The sequence below is a fragment of the Hyaloscypha bicolor genome (genome assembly GCF_002865645.1).
Source record: "Hyaloscypha bicolor E unplaced genomic scaffold K444scaffold_189, whole genome shotgun sequence".
Lineage (NCBI taxonomy): Eukaryota > Fungi > Ascomycota > Leotiomycetes > Helotiales > Hyaloscyphaceae > Hyaloscypha > Hyaloscypha bicolor.
Genome location: NW_020194691.1, coordinates 1,162,932 through 1,185,285, shown reverse-complemented (window position 1 = coordinate 1,185,285; position 22,354 = coordinate 1,162,932). Strand labels below are relative to the sequence as shown.

At 23.6% G+C, this 22,354-nt stretch overlaps 1 protein-coding gene across 1 annotated transcript; it reads left to right on the top strand.

The window, feature by feature from the left end:
* Positions 1–283: 283 nt before the first annotated feature.
* K444DRAFT_548685 (uncharacterized protein) lies at positions 284–442 on the top strand (the record flags this gene model as incomplete). The annotated part of the gene is made up of 1 exon (XM_024876391.1): positions 284–442. A coding segment is annotated over one exon (159 nt), but the record flags the coding sequence as incomplete, so codon positions are not given.
* Positions 443–22,354: the final 21,912 nt, after the last annotated feature.

Below are 22,354 nucleotides of genomic sequence, written 5' to 3'. Positions count from 1 at the left end.
TCGAGTACTTTCTAATATTTATACTCTAGAATCAGTCAAAGGTTAAAGATATTCGCCCGAATATTCTATTAGTAGATTTATAGATTCGGATTGGCCTCTATATTATGCCCAGACTTGGTTAGAAACCTGTATTAATAAACATTCCAGATATTCTACGAAAATATCTGGCTAGTTACTAATATGCCTTCTCGATCTAAATGAATTAATGAATAGAATAATTCGCTTAGTCGAGACTAAGGGTAATAGAGTAATCGAGAACTATATAACCTTGAGTTACTATTAGGGAAAGGCAGATATATATAAACTTACTTCTGAAACTGCCTGTTACCTACTTGCGGGCTTGAAAATTTCTCTTTTACCAAAAATCTTTCAGAGAATAATCGAGGTTATTAGATTCTTAGATACGAAATATCTCTGGATAGATTTCTTATATATAATATAGAACTTAAAGGAAGATTAGGAGCGGGAATTAGCTTAGATAGGCAAAGTTTACTCTAATAGTCTTCTTAATATTACCGCTACTAGCTTAATAGACGGGGAAGGAGGACTCTTTACGGAACGACCTAGTAAATTGCCCCTCGAATTAACGGCTTGTTATACCTCCTTATCCTAGACAGATTATAGTAATAGTAATTTGCTTATTTACCGCAACTACCTTCTGTCTAGAATACTTCTAGACGGGCCTTTACTTTCTCGAGGTTAGGTTCTCCAGAAGCAAATAATAGTAAAGAGAATACTTTATTTCGGAAAAAAGTAGTTATATTAGAAATATAATAAGTATAATTACTGTGAGATTTATCCTATAGGTATTCCTAACTTTTAGATACGGCCAATAAATGGCAGATTTTTCAAAAAGAATATACTAGACCTATTTATAAAGTATTACTCTAACTTGGAAGTCGGAATAATAGATATAGTAAATACTAGTATTATGTAAACACCGTCTAATATAGTAGCAAGTTTGCATCCGAGTACTCTAAAAGGATATCCGTTAGTATTAATAGTATCCCTAACCTTAGTAGTTTTCTAAAGGCTAGTAATAGAATTCTGAAATACTAGTTCAAGTCATATAATAATTTTCTGGGAAAGTGTCCTAAGCTAAGGGCAAGGGCAAATTTTTATAAATGGAATCGAAAGCCAAATACAGGTAATAGATTTTTGGAACTATATTATTTCTATCTATTTACTATATGAGTTGACTTTTAAATAAGACAAGCTAGTTGCTTTAGCGGGTATTACCGAAATAATAAAAGTATAAATGGGATATAACTATTTGACTAGGATATAGTATACTAAGCTTGAACGAAACTTGTTATAGTCGGTTAGTAGTATATTCCAATAACCAAGAGAATATAAGGCACCTTTATAGTCTTGGGCAAGTATTAATAGTAGAATTAATATTCCTAGACGGGAATCCCGGATTAAGAATAAATTCGAGATTAAAATATTATATATAAGTATATAGAAGAAAATTACAGATAAGATAGGACAAGTAGTAGGCAGTGCGTTAATAGTTCGAGGACTATTAATAACGTGCTTTATATAAAAGACTAAGAACTTTAAGGACTTATTATATAAATATATTAAATACTATAACCCAGAGATTAATTCAGAGAATCCTCTAGTATGCTTTTTCATAATAAATAAAGTATAGTATAATGAGAGTCTATTAATAGATACTAATAAGCCTTTTAATATATTATTAAAGAAAGAGTTATATTATTTTCTAATTTTGTAAGAGGAGGAATTACATAATAACTCGTATAGTTATTTAGTTTTGGAACGAATAGAGAATCGAGGAGTATTTAAAAGATATGGAATATTACGTGTCTTCCCTATATGGCACGGTATTAAAGCTAATAAGAGCTAGGTAGCAGATAAGTTTTTGAATAATAGCAGAGAGGTTATCCTTAACGAGGAATAGTTCTATGGCAGAGAAGCTAATTCCGAGGGGAAATATACTATTATAATTATTTAGGACGAGTTCTGAGGTAAATGAAATTATTCTCTTAGAATCTGAGTAGGGGATTTGGGGGCCAAACTATAAGCCGGACGGCAAGACTAACCGAATTTGGTTAGCGTAAGGCGAAGAAGAATAGCCCCGCACCAAAATCCAATATTAGATCAAGTTAATTATTAGATTAAATCTATAATAATCTTTACTCGTAATTACTCGAGGGCCAGGACCCAGCTCGCATTAGTATTATATACTAGCTAACCCTTCTATCTCGTAGCTTTCTTTTACTAGTACCCGAACGGCCATTACTATAACAGATCTCTTGAGACAAAGAATTAAATATTAATATTAATATTACTATAACCTATCTTTATTACTACCTCGAAATACATATAAAAGGCAATAAAAAGAAGGAAATAGGGATTAGCTATAGGGTTCTTTAAACTTAGTCTAAAGTCTTACTAGTTTCTGGACTCTGGGTCCTAAAGTACTTTTTAAATCTTCTCTCGTATTATCCAGATTATAGTATCTCTTCCGAGATAGATTATAGCTATAATAAAAGAATTCCCCGTAATTAGCGAGATATTTTTAATTTGCTAGGAAGTCTTTATATTTCCCTAGCTTTACTATTATTATAGTATTATTTACGAAATAATAAATAACCTAATTATATAATTTCTTAAACTTCTTCTCTAGGTCTTCTATAAAAATATAATTAATACCTATCTAGCAGCCAGTTTTAGAACTTTTAAACTATATTTTATATTTTATATATCTTATAATATCTAATCCCGTTATAACTATTTTCTTATTAATCTATAAAAAACTAGTATTAATATATGCTTCCTACTATATAAGTTCCCTAAGATCCTGGCTACTTAAGGCAAAAGCCTTAGCTATTATAGCTTAAATCTTTTTCTACTTAGCCTCGAGTTTCTATTTTTCTTTCTCTAGCTATATTAGATAGTTTGTCTTAAATAGTTATGCCTTTAATAATCTTATATACTTATTATTATTATTAATATTAAGCTTTAGGCCTACTAATTCTATTTCTCTTTTCTTAATAAATTACTATATTATTTCTAGGTTCTTTTCCAAGCCTATTATTTAGCTCTTAAAGGCTTCTAGCCTCTTTTTAGTATTAGCCTTTACTATTTTTAGCTTCTTAATATATGAGCCTAAAAGTTATCTCAAGTTTTCCAGGTCCTATCTTGTTTTCTCTAATTTCTCTTATATATTACCTATAGCTTATAATACTATTCTTAAATTATTTAACTTTATTTCTAGGCTATAAATTCATTTTATTTCTTTTTATAAGATTTTAGTATTTATCTTAACTATTTTTAATTCTACTATAAGCTCTATAATAGCTGCTTTTCCTTACTAAAGTAGTGCTTTATTCTTTGCCTTAGCTATATCTAGTTCTTCTTTAAGAATACTTATAAGCTTTATATCTCTTTATATAATATTATATACTATTTTTAGGCTTTCTCCGAGGTTTCTAGTAATTACTTATTCTTATTATAATTACTTCTTTATTTCTATAAGCTTTTCCTTAAGCTATTTAATATGTTTCGCCTTTTACTATTAGTTCTTAGTAATTGCCCTTACTATATCTAGTTCTGCTTAAAGGTTATAGATAGCCTGACTTTCTTATTCTAGGACTCCTGCCTATCTATTTATAACTATAAGTATTTGCTTAAGATCCGGAGTTCCTATTTTGACTCTAGTACCTGTTTTATTTATAATAGTAAGCTGCTCGCCCAGAACTAGCTTCTATTATTCGAGAATCTTTATATAAGTATTTTTATTATATACTAGGCTATCCTGGCTATAGAGAATAATAAACTTAGTAATTAACTTTTTTAGGTTTTTAATCTTATTAAATTATGTCTTTACTAAAGGCAGATTTTTAAATTAAAGTTTATCTAAATAAATTGTCTTATAATTACTATTTTTATAGTTCGGCTCAAGCTAGAGTCGTCCTATAAAAGCTATACTTATCTTCTTTACTTTTTCTCTAGTTTCCTTAATCTTTATAAGTATTATATCTAAGGTCCTGTCCTTAATAATAGCTACTTCTTTGGAATTTCTTAGGTCTTTAGCCTACTATTAACTAACGAGTTCTAATTCGGTAATTCTTTCTTAGAAGCCTTGAGATATTACTCCGGTATTAATATCTTCTGGCCTTTATAAGTTATCTTTCTCTTATTAAGTAATTCTTGACTATAATACTTCTAATTCTATTATTACTTATTATAAATATATAGCAAGCTACTATTATAATAACTTTACTACTAATACTTACCTATTACTTTTAGACTTATATTCCGAGATCTCATATTCGAATTCTATAATTATTAAGTAATATTTCTCTAATTCATTTACTATTTCTTATTAATCTTAGTATTACTTTATAAATATAACTTATATTTTATAAGTAGATTTGTAATCTATAATTATTCTTTTAAGAGCCTCTATTATTTACTAATTCTAATAAAGCTTCTTAGCTAATTCTAACTATTATTATAATTCTTTCCGTATATAATTTCTCTCTATAGTCTCAAGTTTATTAATTCTCTTTTAATAATATTAAATTTATATAAGTTACCTTACTAAACTTTCTCGAGCCTCAAATAGCTTTATATTATTATATATATTTTTTCCTATTATATAGCTAATTATTTCTCGGTATTTTTTAGCTATAGTATAATTATAGCTTATATAGCCTTATATACTATATTCTGGGCTATATTCTAGATTATAGTTTGGGCTATACTATTCTAAAGTATATGAATATATTTGCGAGCTTAATTAAGGCTATTATTCTATTCTAGTATATACTAGATATACCTATTAATAGTCTCTAGGCCTATATTATACTAGAGTAATAGGTTAGTAAAAAGGGCTAGAATTTAAAAGAAGAATTATAAGATATTATACTTAATAAATAAGTTAATAATATACTTCTTACTAAGAGATATTTAGTAAATATTATAGAAGAAAAAGCAAGAATTATATTTCTTAAATATTCTTTTATATAATTACTCGTACTATTACTTTTTCTTTATATTTGAGATATTTATAGTCTATTATAATAATATACCTTAATATAGCTACTATTATATTACTTATATTTAGTAAAATAATTTGTAGTATAACTGGGTTTTAACTTAGAGATTATATTTATATCTATTTAGTAATCTAGCTTTTAAGAATATATCTTAAATATTTATATAGTCTGGGTTCTCCTTAAGTAGAAAATTAATTACCTTTAATTTAAACCCGAAAGCTTTAATAATTGCAGCAAATTCTCGCTATTATTCTGGATCTAGTCTAATACTAGAAATCTTATACTTACTATTAGTTTTCGGGACAAGATTCGTAATACGAAAGTAATTATATATTGAGAATATCTAAAGCTATATATATACTATCTAGAATTAGCCTTTTTCCTTTATAGAAATATTAGCTACCTTTATTTATTTATTAGTATATTCTAGTACTATATAGTTTATTAAATAACTATACTATATATACTATAATACCTCTCTAGTTTAATATCTTATAGAATTAATAAGAACTTTTATAATAATATAACTATCTTTAAAATATAATATATTAGCCAAGAAAGTCCTAATAAAAGAAATTATTTTATTAATAGCTAGAATGTTTTATTAAAGCCATATTCTAGTAATATCTTTACTTACTTAATAAAAGATTATCTTATTCTAAAATCCTCGTATAATATCTTCTTTATTTATAAATAATATTATTAGAACCCTTATCTTAATTAGTTTTATTATTACTATATCTATTTTCTTTATAAGCTCTAGGTTACTACTAATAATAAATATTCACGCCTTTCTTATACTATTAAAGTAATATATAAGTTCCTATTATTATTAGTTAGTATTTTTTAAGGTAAGACTAATGTACTTTATATTATTATATTTAAGATAATTAATATACTTTAGAGTTCTTTTATAAAAAGAATCCTATAATCCTATAAATAGTTATAATATAGCAAGTACTATATATAAGGCTAGCCGTTTCTTAATTATCTTTAAATTAATCTTTACTTATTTTGAGTAAAACTTCTTTTTCTATAACTTATTAATCTCGAGAAAATAGAAGATAATTCTATTATTATAAGAAATAGACTTAATATTCCGGTTCTATTTTTCTATATTAAACTAATAATTCAAATTATTTATATTATTAGCTTATTATAATTATATCTAAATTCGTATAAATACTTTTATTAAGAAAATTAATAGCCTATTATATATTATAAGAATAAATATATTATCTTATAGCTTCTAATCTATATTAGTTATAAGTATATATTAGTATAGTATCTTAAGAAAGCTTAAAATATTAGAGGTTCTTGGTATTTTATAAATCTTTAATAATTACCCTAGATAGACCTAATATCTAGGAAAGAATAAATAGGGATATTTTAGCCTATATATAGTTTTATTAAATATTTAGAAAATATTTCTAATTTCTAAACTCACTGAGCCAGAAATCTATTTTTCTTAATTAAAGCAAAATAAATAGCCGGCCTAGAGACGGCTTATATTTTAGATTCTCTAATCTTACTAAAGCTATACTTACTCGGGCTCTTTTAGTAAGATAGTTTAAGGACTTTGTATTTTCCTATAAATCTCTTATCCTATATAGGATATATTAAACTATTCGAGATTTATTTCCTATATATATAGTAATTATATACCGAGGCCTTCTTATTAACTAAATATAGATAATAAGCTAGATACTAACTAGATTAGATTCTAGTATTATAAAATAGTAGGTAATTTTTCTAAAGTATTAAATTATAAATATAATAAAGTATAACTCGGGAATAGTATTTTAAAAAGTAACTAGTATATAGTATTTAAAAGATATAGGTTAGGGCAAGAATAGTATATATATTTTATTAAAGATATAATTATCTATTATTATATTAGATTTGGTTAGATATAAGAATTATATTAATAGTATCTTTGAGTTTAGTAAGATTCAAATAAAGCTTATAATATATAAGTTAATACCTGAAGTAGTTCTAGTTAATATATTAAAGACTATAAGTAAGTAAAATATCTTATATATACTTAATTATTCTAATATTATTAGATTTAATAATAATAACTCTAGTACTAGCTACTAGTTACTAATAAAGGCTAGGTAAGATAAGACTAATTTAAAAAGGTAATATAAATTATATATTATAAAGCCGCCCTTATTTATTATAGTTATAGCTACTATAGCCTAGTATTTATAATTATTACTAGATATATAAAGAATTTATAAAGACATATATTATTTAAGAAATTACCTAGTATAGTAATACTAATATAGTATAAATACTTTATATATTTAAATACCTAGCTAGATAGAATCTTTTATATAATAACTTTATTATATAATATATACTAGTAACCGGAAAAGAATTCAAACTTAATAAGTCTCGGTATTTAAATATCTAAAAGTTACTAAGAAATAGTATAGTAAATATTTACTTATATTAGGTTATATAAAATAACTATAATATAGGAGATCTTTAATTAGTTAGTTGAATTCTTAAAGATATTCTTAAAAGAAGTAATTATATTCTAGATAATAGAAAATAAATAAACTTCTATAATATTATAATAAAAGAGCTTACTTTTAAAAAATATTAAAATATATTACCTAAATTACTCAAATAGTATTAGCCTTTATATAAGAGAGAATATAAAAATAGATCTCAGGAAAACAGACTTTATAGAATTACTTACCTTATTAGCTAGAGGTAATATAATACTTTTTAGTAATAGCTTTTGTCTTTTCTTTTTATACTAATTAGTATAAAAGGCATTATATATTATTCTCTAAATATTCTAAGCTTTAAATAATTAGATTCCTATAAAATACTTTCTAATTTCTATTATATTATAATTATATAGCTAATTAGATAGTTTCTATTATAATATTAACTATATTATAATTTTACTTTATAATAATACCTATTATTTTATAATTATATAACTAATTAATAAAGCCTCAAATACTATATTATAATTTCTGCTATATTATACTTTCTAAACTAATTAATTAAGCCTCAAATACTATATTATAATTTCTGCTATATTATAATTTCTGCTATATTATAATTTCTGCTATATAGTATCTTTTAAACTAATTAACTGAGTTTCGAATATTATATTATAATTTCTGCTATATTATAATTTCTATTATATTATAATTTCTATTATATTTTTTTTTTTTTTATATGTTATAGTTTCTGATTATATTATAGTTCTGATTTATATTATGAGTTTCTATTGATTATTATAGTTCTATTGATCATTATAGTTTGCTGATTAGTATTATAGTTTCTAGTTATGATATAGTTTCTTTATATTTAGTTTCTATATATTATAGTTCTATTTTATATTATAGTTTCTATTATATTATAGTTTCTATTATATTATAGTTTCTATTATATTATAGTTTCTATTATATTATAGTTTCTATTATATTATATTTTCTAAACTAATTAATTAAGCCTCAAATACTATATTATAATTTCTATTATATTATAATAAATAGCCTCAAATTCTTTATTATAAAAGATTTTAGATTTGGCCTTAATAAGCCTAAAATAGAAATAAATATATTTAAATATTATTTATATATCTTTATTATAATTTATATAAAATTAATATATAACTTAGTAATTTTTATAATATTAGATATTATATAGAATTATTATATATATCTTAATTTTATTTAAATAGCTTAGAACTAAGATTATTTAATAAAGTATTAGAAAATATAATATCTGTAATTTATATATATTATAAATAGTAATATTTAGTATTTACTAGATATAAAATAAGGTTAATATATATTAAGCTTCTAAAAGAATATATTCTTTAATTAGACTAATTAAATTAACTTTCTATACTTTATAATATTCTAAAAATATATAATAGAAGTAATTTATATTAAATATAAATTAGATATTTATTAATAAAAATTCATATCTTTCTTATTTCCTTTAATCTCAAGTTCTTTTAAATAAACGAAAACAGGCTTTATAAAATAATAAAGTTAAGAACCTAATATTTAAAATAAGCTAATTATAATATATAAGGCATTTAATAAGAATTTAAACCTTTAATATTATTACTTTCTAAATATAAAGCCTTTAAGGTTATATAAAATAAGCCTTTACTAAATAGTTATTATATTAAATTTATATTATAAGCTATATAAGACCTCTATTTATTTAATATCTCGTATATAAATAACTTACTATATTTTAGAAAAGATATTAGTAATATTAAATAGCTAATAGTTTTCTTAAAATTAAAGAATTTATATTAGCTAGCTAATATATTAAAGCTAAAATCCTGCTTTAGTAACTAATATAATAGAAAATAAGCTTCTATATAGAACTATTTTATAGTATAATCTTTATCTAGTTATATTTATTAGAAATCTCAAGAAAGAATATTATTAAATAATTAAACTTATAGCCTTTATATTACTAATATAATTATTTCGAGATAATAAACTACTAAGGGAATTTAGTTTATATCTCTAATTATACTAGAAGTTATTATATTTAGATTTATAAATCCCCGAATTAGCTATAATATTATTTAGTTATTTGAGGAAATTAAGCCCGAAATTATTAATTATTATAGAAAAATTAATAATCTCATTAAATATATAATAGTTAATTAGATAGTATTTCTTTTAGAAATAAGAATATTTCTATTTCTATTAAAGTATTAACTCGGCTACTTATATTTTAAAAATCTCGTCTTTAATTATCTTAAGAACTTTTACTAATAAGCCTATTATAAGTACTAATTTCCTATATTTATAATATAGGTATAATATTTGAAATAATAATTTATAAATATTATATGCCTTAAGATAGCTTCCTAATTTTATAGAATTAACTTTATATACTTATATAATAGCCGGATTCTTATAATAGTTATATATTATATTTATTATAAATATAAGATCTAGGGCCTAAAAGATATAGTTAGACTATTTCTATTTCGATAATTTAAAGCTAAAGAGAGAAGAGGATCTCGAAAAAGCCTCGGATCTAAATAATTATAAGCTATATACGGGCTTATATACTAGCTTAAGCTCGGGGTTATATATAATAATTAGGTAACTATAAATATCTTATTTAGATATCAGATATCTCTCTTAGATACTAGATGCCTCTCTAGCTCTAGTCTAGCCTTTACTAGTATTATATATTATAATAACTATAATATTACTTCCTTTCTCGAAATAAGCTTATTCCTAAGCTTTAAAAGTTCCTATTAAATTTCCAAGTTATAGGTTATATATTAAAAACTAGGGCCTTTTATATATAACTTTAAAGAATTTCCGTTTATATTATATAATTCCGGTAATATATTATTCTTAATATAGTCTAACTAATAGGGGAAATTCTGGGGTAATTCTAGCTATTTAGGGTTCTTATTATAGAAGCTCTAAAGAGCTAGGGTACTATTACTTAATAAGAAAGCAGGATATTACTCCGAATCTGGATTCTATTCTTTTTACTAAACTTAGTACTTTAGCTTCTTATAAAATAGTTTTACTACTTATATTTCTTGAACTTTATATTCTATTTCTCTATCTTATAGTTCTAATAATAGAGGCTCCGGATTTACTTATCCGGAAAAGGAATTACCTAAATCTTTATATAGCTTCTTTATATAAAATACCGGATATATTCTTATTAATTCCGGAAGCTTAAGCCTAAAGAAATATCCTATTTATTCCAGGATTTCATATAGTTCTTCTATTTAGTAAGCTAGCTTATAGCTCGAATAATTATTCTTCTAGTACTTAATAATAATTCATACCTTATTTCCTATTCTAAAATCTACTAGTTAGTAATACTTATTAGCTTAAGTAATATAATATTCTTATACTTATATTATATTCTCCTATATCTTTTACTATAATTTATAAAGCCATATTACTAGGGCCTTTATCTCTTATCTATTTAATTCTTTCTTTAGGATACCTAATTATACTTGGGTTTCCTAATTAAATAATATTTGCGGTTTATAGCCCTTCTTTATAAAAAACGGGAATTAGCCTATAGTCTTATAAACTAGGAGCCTTAATTAGATACTATAATCTCCGAAATACTAACTTAGTAAATTATATAGATAAGAAATAGAGGTACTAACTCTTTAGCTATTACTATATCTCGAACAGGAATTATAATAGAATACTTGCCTAGATAATTAATAAAGATTACTATTATATTATACTTGTTTTTATTTTCTAGGTATTTCTTAAAATTTACTAATATATATTACTAGAGGTAATTAGGAACTAGTAATAAATATAAGAGCCCTAGCTTCTTATTTCTAGAAATATAGAATTATTAGTAGGTATAGTAGTTATTCCTATACTAATTAATATCTATATCTTGGCCTAACTAGTAATAGCGGGCCTAAAGAAGCTATTAAAGCTTGGCTCGTCCTAGATATCCTATTAGGGGCTATATATATATCTCCTAAATAAGGGTAATATATAAGGGTATCTCGGATATTATTATACTATTAGATATAAATAGTTTACTATATTATAAAAAGAGGCTATTATGGTATGGCAGGCCGTACTCGTCGAAAATCATATTGTTTTGGCGGTTTTAAGGTTTAGGTTATATAGCAAAGGCCGCGGCCTTTTATACGTGACTTGCGGAAATCATATAAGAAAGCTGGTTTTTCTATAGACTTAGAGAATAATCCTTTATAAGTATTTAATTAATTGAGCTTTTATATACTATATATTATTTATGCTTTACTATTTACGCTTTTGATTTATTATTTTACTATCAAGTTACGTTTTATACTCTAGTATACTTTATATGGGTTTTTGTCTTATTATAGTTTCCCTCTCATACTATCTTATAATATCCAAATACTTTCTTTCTTATTTCTTATCTTATCCTATAGCTTTTCTAGCTCTAGTAATTCTCGGTTCTTATTTAATAGCTTATTTACTAGCTAGATACTATTATATTAGGTTTCTTCCTGAGCCGGGCTTACTAAGGCTTTAATTAGAACTAATTAGAGATCCTATATAATATTATTATTAATCTTTTATTATAAGAGGAGAATTTGGGTCTAGCAGGCTACTATTACCTTATTTTAGATAATTATATTCTTATATTTCCTATTTAGGGCATTTATTCGTTTATTTAACTTACTTACCTAATATATAAGCTTGAAATAATAGCGGGAAAAATACTTTACCTAGTAAGCTTGTTTTACTAAAAGCTTCTTTATAGTTATAAAGTATTTGAGAGCTTAGTAATCTAAGTAAATTATAAAGAATATCTTCTATAAGCCTTCTAGTTCCGCTTGTTATTTAGTTAAGGAAAGAATAATAGCAAGTATCTTTTTATTATAGATATTATAGTTTAGCTTTACTAACTATATAGTCTTAGAAAAAAATACTACCGGGTACTAGAGTTCTATCTAGAAGTCTTATTATAAGAAAATATCGGCTATAACTCTATTTAATATATTTGTTTTAATTATAATAAAGAGGTTCGGGTTATAGTAATATAGAATTAGTACTAAAAGTATAGCTTATTTTAGCTTAATAAAATCTTCTTAATACTAATTTATTTATTTAAACGGAATTTCCTTATATATTAGAGCTATTAGGGGCTTTACTATATAGCTATATTCTATAATAAAATATTAATAAAAGTTATAGAAACTCAAAAAGCCTTATATTTCTTTAATTATCTTTAGTAGTTACTAGTTCTTAATAACTATTATCTTATCTGGATCTATTTTAATATCTCTAGTAGAAATAATAAAGCCTAAATACTTTATATAAATAACCTTAAATTCTAATTTCTTAATATTTACTTAGAGGCTAGTATCTTATAATTACTAAAAAACCTTTTATATATAATCTTTATATTCTAGGGAATTATCTAAGTAAATTAAAATATTATTTAAGTAAGCTATATAAAAGATATTAAGGTAATTAAAGAGAATATTATTTATATATCTCTAATATATAATAAGGCTATTAGTTAGGCCTTTCTAAAAAACTTTATACTTATAGGCCCTATATCTTATATGAAATATTATAAGTTCTTCTAATTCTGGATCTATTTAAATCTAATAAAATACTTACTAAATATCTAGCTTTATATAGACCTTGGCTTAAGCTAGCTATATAAGGGTCTTATAAATAAAGGAAAAAGAATAATAATTCTTCTATATTAAGTTATTTAGCTTATAATAGTTAATATAGAATTAGAGAACTCTATTAGCCTTTTTTATAAAGAAAATCGGGAATATAAAAGAAAACTAGCTTGGCTTAATAAAGCCTTATTAGAGGTTCTTTTTAAGGAAATACTTGATTTCCTATAGCTTATAAATTAACTATTAATAAAGCAGGAAATATTCTAGGCTCTTTAGGCCTTTAGAATTATTAATCTAAATCTTATAATTATATAGTTAATACGGGAATAAGACATTTAATACTTTCTTTAAAAAGATATCTATAAAATCCTTAAACTCCTCTAGTAAGATTCTTACTAGCTATTATAGCTCTATTTCTTCTAGCTATTATTCGCCCGGAATAAACTCGTTTTCTTACTATAATTCTAGCTCTTTATTAATCTCGAAAAATAATATTATAAAGAAAAGATTCTCCTTCTTTTATAAGCTTATCTAAAAAGCGGCTAGTAAGATACTTATAATATTAACTATAGGCCTTAACTAGCTCTTATAGCTTTTCTTTAGATAATATGATTTTAATATCTCTATTTCTGGCTTAGGAGAAACCTCTATATTTCCTAAGGCTACCTGTATTTCTTTATAGTATTAAGCTTAATTCTTTTACTATATATAGCTTTCTAAGCCTGAATTAGAAAGAAAATAAGAGAATTTCCTTTTTATAAACTAAGATCTCTAGGACTTATTTATAGTTATAGCTTTATCTCTTTTATCTATATCTTCTTAGTACTAGTTACTTTTTCCAGGTTTCAAGTTCTTATATATAATAATTAGAACCTTATTCTAATTCTTCTTTCTAGGCTAATTATCTAGCTAGATTAACTTTTTATTCTTATAATTAATTAAGATACTAGTATTTATAAACTATTATTATCCTAAAATTATATTATACTTTTTTAGTCCTATAACTAGTATAGGTACTAGGACCTTCCGTTTATTAATTAAGAATATAAGCTTAATATAATAAGTAATAGGTACGGTCTACTTATTATTAAACCCTCTTATATTATAGGGTAATACTAATTAAATAGGCTTAATATCTAGAAATTATTTAATTATTCTTATAAACTTGAAATTAATAAAAATATATTCGTTTATTCTAGTATTAATAAGAGAAGAAGTCTTAATACCTAATTTATTATTACTAATTATATAAGAGAATACAAATACTTTATTTCCTAATAACTAGCTCAAATTAACTTCTATTATATTTATATAATATGGCTCTAAAAAAAAATTCCTTTAAAAGTTCTTATTTCCTTATTCTATATTCTTAGATAGCTTACTTATAGTAAATACTACTAGCTTGGCTACTAAAACTTACTTTATATACTTGGTTTTGGGCTCTAGATAGCTTCTAGACATATAACCAAATCTATTATAATTATAATACTTGAGATCTAAGGATCTAGGCTTCGGAATAATAGGCTTATTTATTACTAGAGTTTTGGGAGCAGGCTTTATATAAGGAGTGCCTTCTAAACTTGGCTTATTTATATCTTTATTAGCTTTTTTAGATATCTAGTCTTTCTTTTTATAATAAGCTTAGATTTACTAGTTATTTATAATATAATATTATATAAACTTTATAATACGAATAGCCGGATTATTATAATATATAGCTATAGCCTCTTAGAGCTTTCAGGTAAGCTTATTATTTAGGTTATTTTTAAGGTCCTATAGGTTAATATTTCTATCTATTATATATTTTAGAAATAGGATATAGAATTTCTAAAAAATCTGGCCCTTTTTTATAAATAGCTTCTTAAAGGCTTATTAAGTATTATACTTCTTATTTGGGTTACTATATAGCTTCTCTAGGTAAATATATGGTTCTTTAATAGTCTTATATATATATTAACTATCCTGGTTTAGGCAGGAGAAGATTAGTATAAGGATATAACTACTTATATAACCGGAAATATAAATAATCTTAAGGTTCTTTATTTAATAAATATTAGAGTTATTATAAAGCTTATTCTTAATCTGAACTAACTAATTATTAAAGGTAATACTATTCTTGGTTATATTTTTAAAAATAGGAGAGTTAGGAAATTTAACTAAATATCTATTTTCTAAAGTAGGGAAACCGGTTATTTCTATAGGCTATATAATAAGCTTCTTAATAATGGCTTTATTCTTTTATAGGACTTATTTAGTTTCTCTTAGCTAATTATAATAATTCTTATTATAAGTAAGAATATTATATATCTTTAGAATTAGCTTAATAATCTCTTTATATAAAGCCTCTGGGCTTTAAAATAACTTTTAGAAGTCTGCCTTTAATAAGACAGGTATAATAGGTATATGTAATAGTATATGAATAGGTATTAGATATCGTAAATCTAGTTTCCTATTTTGGGTATAGCTTGTAATTGGAATTATATGGATTATATAGGATTTCCTAATTAAGTAAAGGGCTTCGTATACCTAACTAAGTACTAGAGAATATATAGGGAGATACTCCTAGCTTTGGAAGAGGCATTAATTAGTCTCTTATTAGAATTAATTCTTGGAATCCGTTATACTTATAAGTATTATTCCATAGCTTACTTACCTTAACTACTTATATATTACCCTACTATTACATACCTTATATTCTAATTAATTCAACCTTCGGGAAGCAGTTCGTTATGAGATAGTCAAGCCGTTAATAGATAAAACCACTAATAGCTAGAGTATTAACTAGAAAAAGTGCCTCTACTATTACTAGGGCAACCCAGTCAGATACCCAGAGGAGCGCCTAGTTAGCTACTCTAGCTACTACCTAATTAGAAGAAGGAAGTAGAACTCAGATATCCCCAGAACTAGCTAGTAAGATAATAATAATAGAGAAGCTAGTAGTGGCTCGTTATTATATTACTAAGTTAGAAGTAGAGATATAATAAAAAGAGGATCTAGAGAATCTGGAAGCTCAGATTTGCTATCTTAAGGATATTTGAGTACCTATTATAGAACCTATTATACTACCGGTAGTATATTTGGTTTATAGAACTCTAAAAACCTGAGAATTACTAACTTATAAGGGAAAGAGTATTAAGGAAGCCCAGGACTTCTTCTACTAGGCAGAGCTAAAATAATATAAAGACGGCGGAATTACCTAGACTACAGATATAGTAAAGATTACATATTATACTTCCTGCTTTAAGAATATAGCCAGGGATATCTGGAAGTATAGGAAGTAATTAGTAGGTATTAATATTACGGATTAGGAGACCTTTATTAAGTTTATAAAGAATTCTATCTTGAATCCAGAGAACTATAGTAATAATATTTTTACTAAGTTTAAGAATGCAAAATAGTAGCCAGATTAGAATATTTAAAGCTTTATATTCTATTTAGATAGCTTATTAGATAACTTGGGATATACGGATTTATTATAAGAGTAAAATAACTTATTTAATAGCTTGAGGCAGGAGATTTGAAACGAGATTAATTACTAAAGAAATACTCTATAAGAAAGAAAGAAGCTTATTTCTATAATTATAAGGGTCGAGAATAACTTAAACTAGTCTACTTAACGGGAATATAATAATAAGCTAATAAATTAATAAAAAAAAGGAAATTAGAGAAAAAAAAGAGGAAATAATAAAGGAAAACGGAAAAGAAGTATATTTCCGTTATAAGATTTATATAACCGGGATAATAAAAGTATAGTAATAGGATCTAATATAATATCTATATCGGGATCTATAAAACCGGATATAACTTGCTTTACTTACTAGAAAGAGGATTATTATATTACTACTTGCCTAAATTAGGGAAAACCGACTTACTATAATTATAATAAGTCTGGCTATAAGATATATAAATATCTAGAACTAAAGAAGCCAGGAAACGAATATATCCCATAATAGTTATACTTATTTATATTACGGAAAATAAGGCCCCTAAAACAAAAATAGTAATTAAGGTTATTATTAAAACAAGAAAAAGTAAGTAAAGAGTTAAAATATTAGTTAACTCGGGTATAGAGACTAATTATATAAAGAGGAGATTAGCCTTAGATATAAGTATTCTATTAATATTAAAAGTAACTTTCTTATTCTTACTAGAAGAAAAGAGAATTTATTTATATAAAGATTATATTTTTAGGATTATTACTAAAGACATGCTAGGGAACTAAAGAAAGACTAATATATACTTTATATTATATAATTTTAATCTAAATTATATTAATATAATACTTGGATTCCTATAGCTTTATTAGATTAATTCCCTAATTTCTTTTAGAAAGGTAATATAAAAATACCAGATTTAATTATAGAAAATTAAAGTTCTAAATACTAGGAAATTTACTAAAGTAATAAAGTATAAAATATATATTTTTCTATTAATTACTTATCCTATAATAAATAACTAAAGAATTACTACTATTACTATAAACGGAATAGCTATATTTTCCAGAAAGTATTAGAATCTTCTCTAAGTATTCTTTATAGAGGCTATAGGTATATTACCCGACTATTATATAATAAAGTATTATATAGATCTGGAACCAGGATTCTAATTACTATATAGTCTTATATATACTTTATTAGAAAGAGAGCTTAAAGTTCTTTAGGAATATCTTAATACTAACTTAGAGAAAGAATAAATCCGTTATTTTACTAGCCTAGCTAGTACCCTAATTATATTTATTTTAAAGAAAGAAAGCAGCCTATATTTATATATTAATTACCGGAATCTAAATAGGATTACTATTAAGAACTAAATACTATTACTACTTATTAGTAAAATAATAAATAGGCTTTATAGAATAAAGGTATATATAAAGCTAGACTTAAAAGATACTTATTATTAGTTATAAATACGAGAGGATAATAAGTAAAAAAATAATATTTCGAATATATTATAGATATTTTAAGTACTATATTATATCCTTTAAACTATTTAATACTCTAGTAATATTTCAGGTATATATTAACTATATACTAGTAGGCCTTATAAATATTATTTATATAATTTATCTAGATAATATTTTAATTTATTTAGAGAATCCAGAATAATATATAATAGTAATCTAATATATACTCGAGTAATTATAGTAATACTAGCTTTTTATAAACTTAGTAAAATATAAGTTTAATATAAAGAAAATAAAGTTCCTGAAATTTATAATTAGCCCAGATAATATAGAAATAAAGGCTAGTCGGATTATAATTATTAGGGAATAGCCGGCCCTAAAGAATAATATTTGAGAAGTCTAAGTATTTCTGGGTTTTACTAACTTTTACTAGAAGTTTATTTATAAATACTTTAGAATAGTAAAAGGATTAACTAATTTACTAAAAACTAGTAGAAAACCACTATATTAGTTTAGCTAGATAAATAAGGCAAATAAGGCTTTTAGGAAGCTATAAATTATATTTATAATAGTACTAATCCTTTATTATTTTAATCTAGCCTTAAAAATTCATATAAAAATAGATACTTTAGGATTCGTAATTATAGATATAATTTTCTAGCTCTTTAGTAAGAAAGCAAAAGCTAGATAATACCTTATTACTTTCTATTTAAAAAAAATAACTATAATTAAGAGTAGGTATAAAATATATAACTCTAAATTCTTAGCTATTATTCTAGTATTTCATACTTAGTAGTATTATCTAATATATATCTAGTATACTATTATTATTAAGACAGATTATAATAACTTGAAATACTTTATAACTAAGAAAAAACTAAATAGTTAATAGATAAGATAAGTAAAGAAGCTAGCTATCTTTGACTTTGTTTTAAAGTATTAGTCGGGGTATAGTAATTCTGCTAATAGGCTATTAAAGAGGCTAGACTTTATAGTAAATATAAATAAAAATACTTTATTATTTATACTTTATAATAAGCTATAAAATATAGAATAGAAAACCCTATAGGTAATAGTAATAGAATACTATACTATTCCTATAATACTATAATATAAGGCCTAGAAAAAAGAAAATAGGCACTTCTTAATTAGTGAAATATTAAGGAATTCCGAAAAAGAAGTTTATTTTAGTAATAAAGTAGTACTAGAGATACTATTACTTGAGCCTATTACTAGTATAACTAGTTATAAATAGTATATACTACGGATTCTAGCTATATAAATAGCTAGGTCCGAAATAGTATATAAGGAAAGTAAAGAGATATTACTTAAACTACTATTATAGTATTAAAGGCTCGATTTATTAGTATAATACCGGTAATATAAATAGTTCTTAAAGGGAACCTTTACTAGAGTTATTAAAACTTGGGAACTTAATATATCTGGGTTATTAAGATATTAGGGTATTATCTATATACTAAATAAGCTAGCTTTTAAAAAAGAATTACTATAAGCTAACTATAATAATCCTATAAATAGGCATTTTAGTACTAGTAAGATACTAGAAATTCTCTAAAGAAAGTATTTCTAGTAAAATATAAGAAAAAATATAAAAGACTATATTAGAACTTGTCTTATATATTAATAAACTAAAGTAAAGAGATATTTATTATATGATATACTTAGTTTATTCTCTTTCTCCTCTAAGCTATAGTAAGAAATTACTATAGACTTTATTATAGGGCTAGTCCTTTCTAGGTTTTATAATAAAGTATATAATTCTATATTTATTATTATTAATAGATATACGAAAATAATATAATATATTTCAATTACTAAAGAGATCTTAGCTCCTGAGCTAGCGAAGTTATTTATATATTATATTATTAAAAACTTTGGTATACTTATAGGTATAACCTCTAATAAAGAATCTGTCTTTATAAGCAAGTTCTAGTTAAGTCTATACTTTTACTTAAAAGTTTAATAATAGCTAAGTATAGTATTTTACTTATAAACTAATAAATAAATAAAGAATCTAAACTAAACTCTAGAATAATACTTAAAGTACTATACTAGCTACTAGTAAGATAACTAGGTAATAAAGCTTACTTTTATAGAATTCATATATAATAACTTTATATATTTAATAATAGAAATATTTCTATTCTATATCTTATATGAATTCTATTCTAGTATTAAACTATATATTAAGAATAATATTCCAGAAAAAGAGGTACTAGTAATATAAGAAAGAGTATAAAGAATTTAAATAAAACAGGAAATATTAGAGAAATAATAGTAAAAAGTAATAGATATATAGAAAAAGTATTATAATAAGAAATATATTAATAAGAAGTTTAAGATATATAATAAAGTCATGCTTTATATAAAGAATATTTAATAGCTATAACCTAGTATAAAGCTAGTAAATAGATATCTCGGCTTCTTTAAAGTTCTGGAAATTATAAGAATATATAAATAGATATACTACTTGAAATTACTACTATTATATTAGATTTATAATATTTTCTATATTTTTTTCTTAGAACTATAATACCCGCAAGCTAGTATTATAGTAAAACTAGAGCCGGTCGAGATTAAGGATAAAAAGAAATTCGAAATAAAATCTATTATAGCCTATAGAAAGAGTAAAAAAGAAAAAAAGAATCTTATTTATTAGAAAGGCTATTTACTAGTAAATAATATATAGGAACTACTAAGTAATCTAGAGAATATAGTTTAAGAATTATAAAAATACTTAGAAAAAAGTAATATTATAATACTATTAGCTAAATAAAGATATAAAAGATAAATGCTTTTATTAGGAAACTATTAAAAAACTATATATTTATTCTTAGAAAAACCATATAAAAATTATTAAAAACTTTAATTTCTATATCCTATAAATACCTTACTCTTATAATTACTTTCTATTATTCTTATTATTATTCTTATTAGGATTCTCTCGAGAAATAGGTAGTAAATTAGCCTATAAAGCTATTAGCTATTAGTAAGAAATAAGAAAGAAGTAAGCTTATTTAATACTAAAGAATATTAATTATACTATTAAGAGTACTTTATACTTATACTAAGCTAGTAAGAATTACTTAACTTATTTCTTGGATTATTAGAAGAATTTATTAGTCTCAAATAATAGCTTTAATATAAGAAGTATATATAGTTTAATATAGAAAAAGAGTAATAATAGCCTTCTTTCTTTTAAGTAAAGAATAGGGAAAATACTTATATATATTAATAGCTTAAAGAAAGTAATTTAATTATATTATATATATTTAAGAAACCTTAGATAATATTAAAATAAGAAATAAAAGAAGGAATTTATAACTTATAGGATTATATTTCTTATTCTTAGAGTAGTAGTAATTATATATCAAGTAATTATTACTCTTAATATAAGTAAGGTCAGGAAACTTAGTAATATTCTTGGAATATTAAAGATAATAAAGGCGAATTAAGGATATAAGAGTATTAGTTAAATAGGTAGTAATAGGCTAATAAATACTAAGAGAAGTATTTATTTTAATAAATAAAGAAGTAAAAGAGGAAATTAGAAAGGGACTTAAATAAAGCTTAAATAAGGCTTAAAGAAGCTTAAAGAAGCTTAAAGAAGGCTTAAAAAAAGAAGATAAGAAATAAGGAAAAGCTAGATATAGTATTATAGTTAAAGAAAAGAAAAATTAGTTAGTAGAAAAAGAGAGGCCTTTTTATAATACTTTTTCCCTAAATAGTAATTACAAATTCGGAACCGGTTCTATATTAGGAATACCTAGAAAATTCTAAAAAAGGGATTTATAAATAAACCAGAAGATTAGATTAACTTTTCTAAGCTTTTGGGCCTATAGAATAATAATTTATTTGCGAATAAAGACTAAGTTAGGATTTATAAACTAATTAGGAGATTAGATAAGCTTTATATCTAATAGTATATACTATATTTATATTACCTTTATAAGGGGAAATTACCAGAGGCAATTTGCGAACTAGCTAGGAAAGGTTAGTAAACTATATCCTTAACTCTATTACCTGATATAATAATAGGGCAATTATAGGGAGTCTTTAGGGAAAGCCAGTAGCCAGAAAAGTTTCAGGAAGATATTTATAAAGCTATTTGCAGTTTTCCCAGGCCTTTTAGGGACAAGGGCCCAGAGAGAGAGTTAATATAATAGATATATATAATAGTATATAGACAGGTATTAGATATTGTAAATCTAGTTTCCTATTTTGGGTATAGCTTGCAATCGGAATTATATGGATTATATA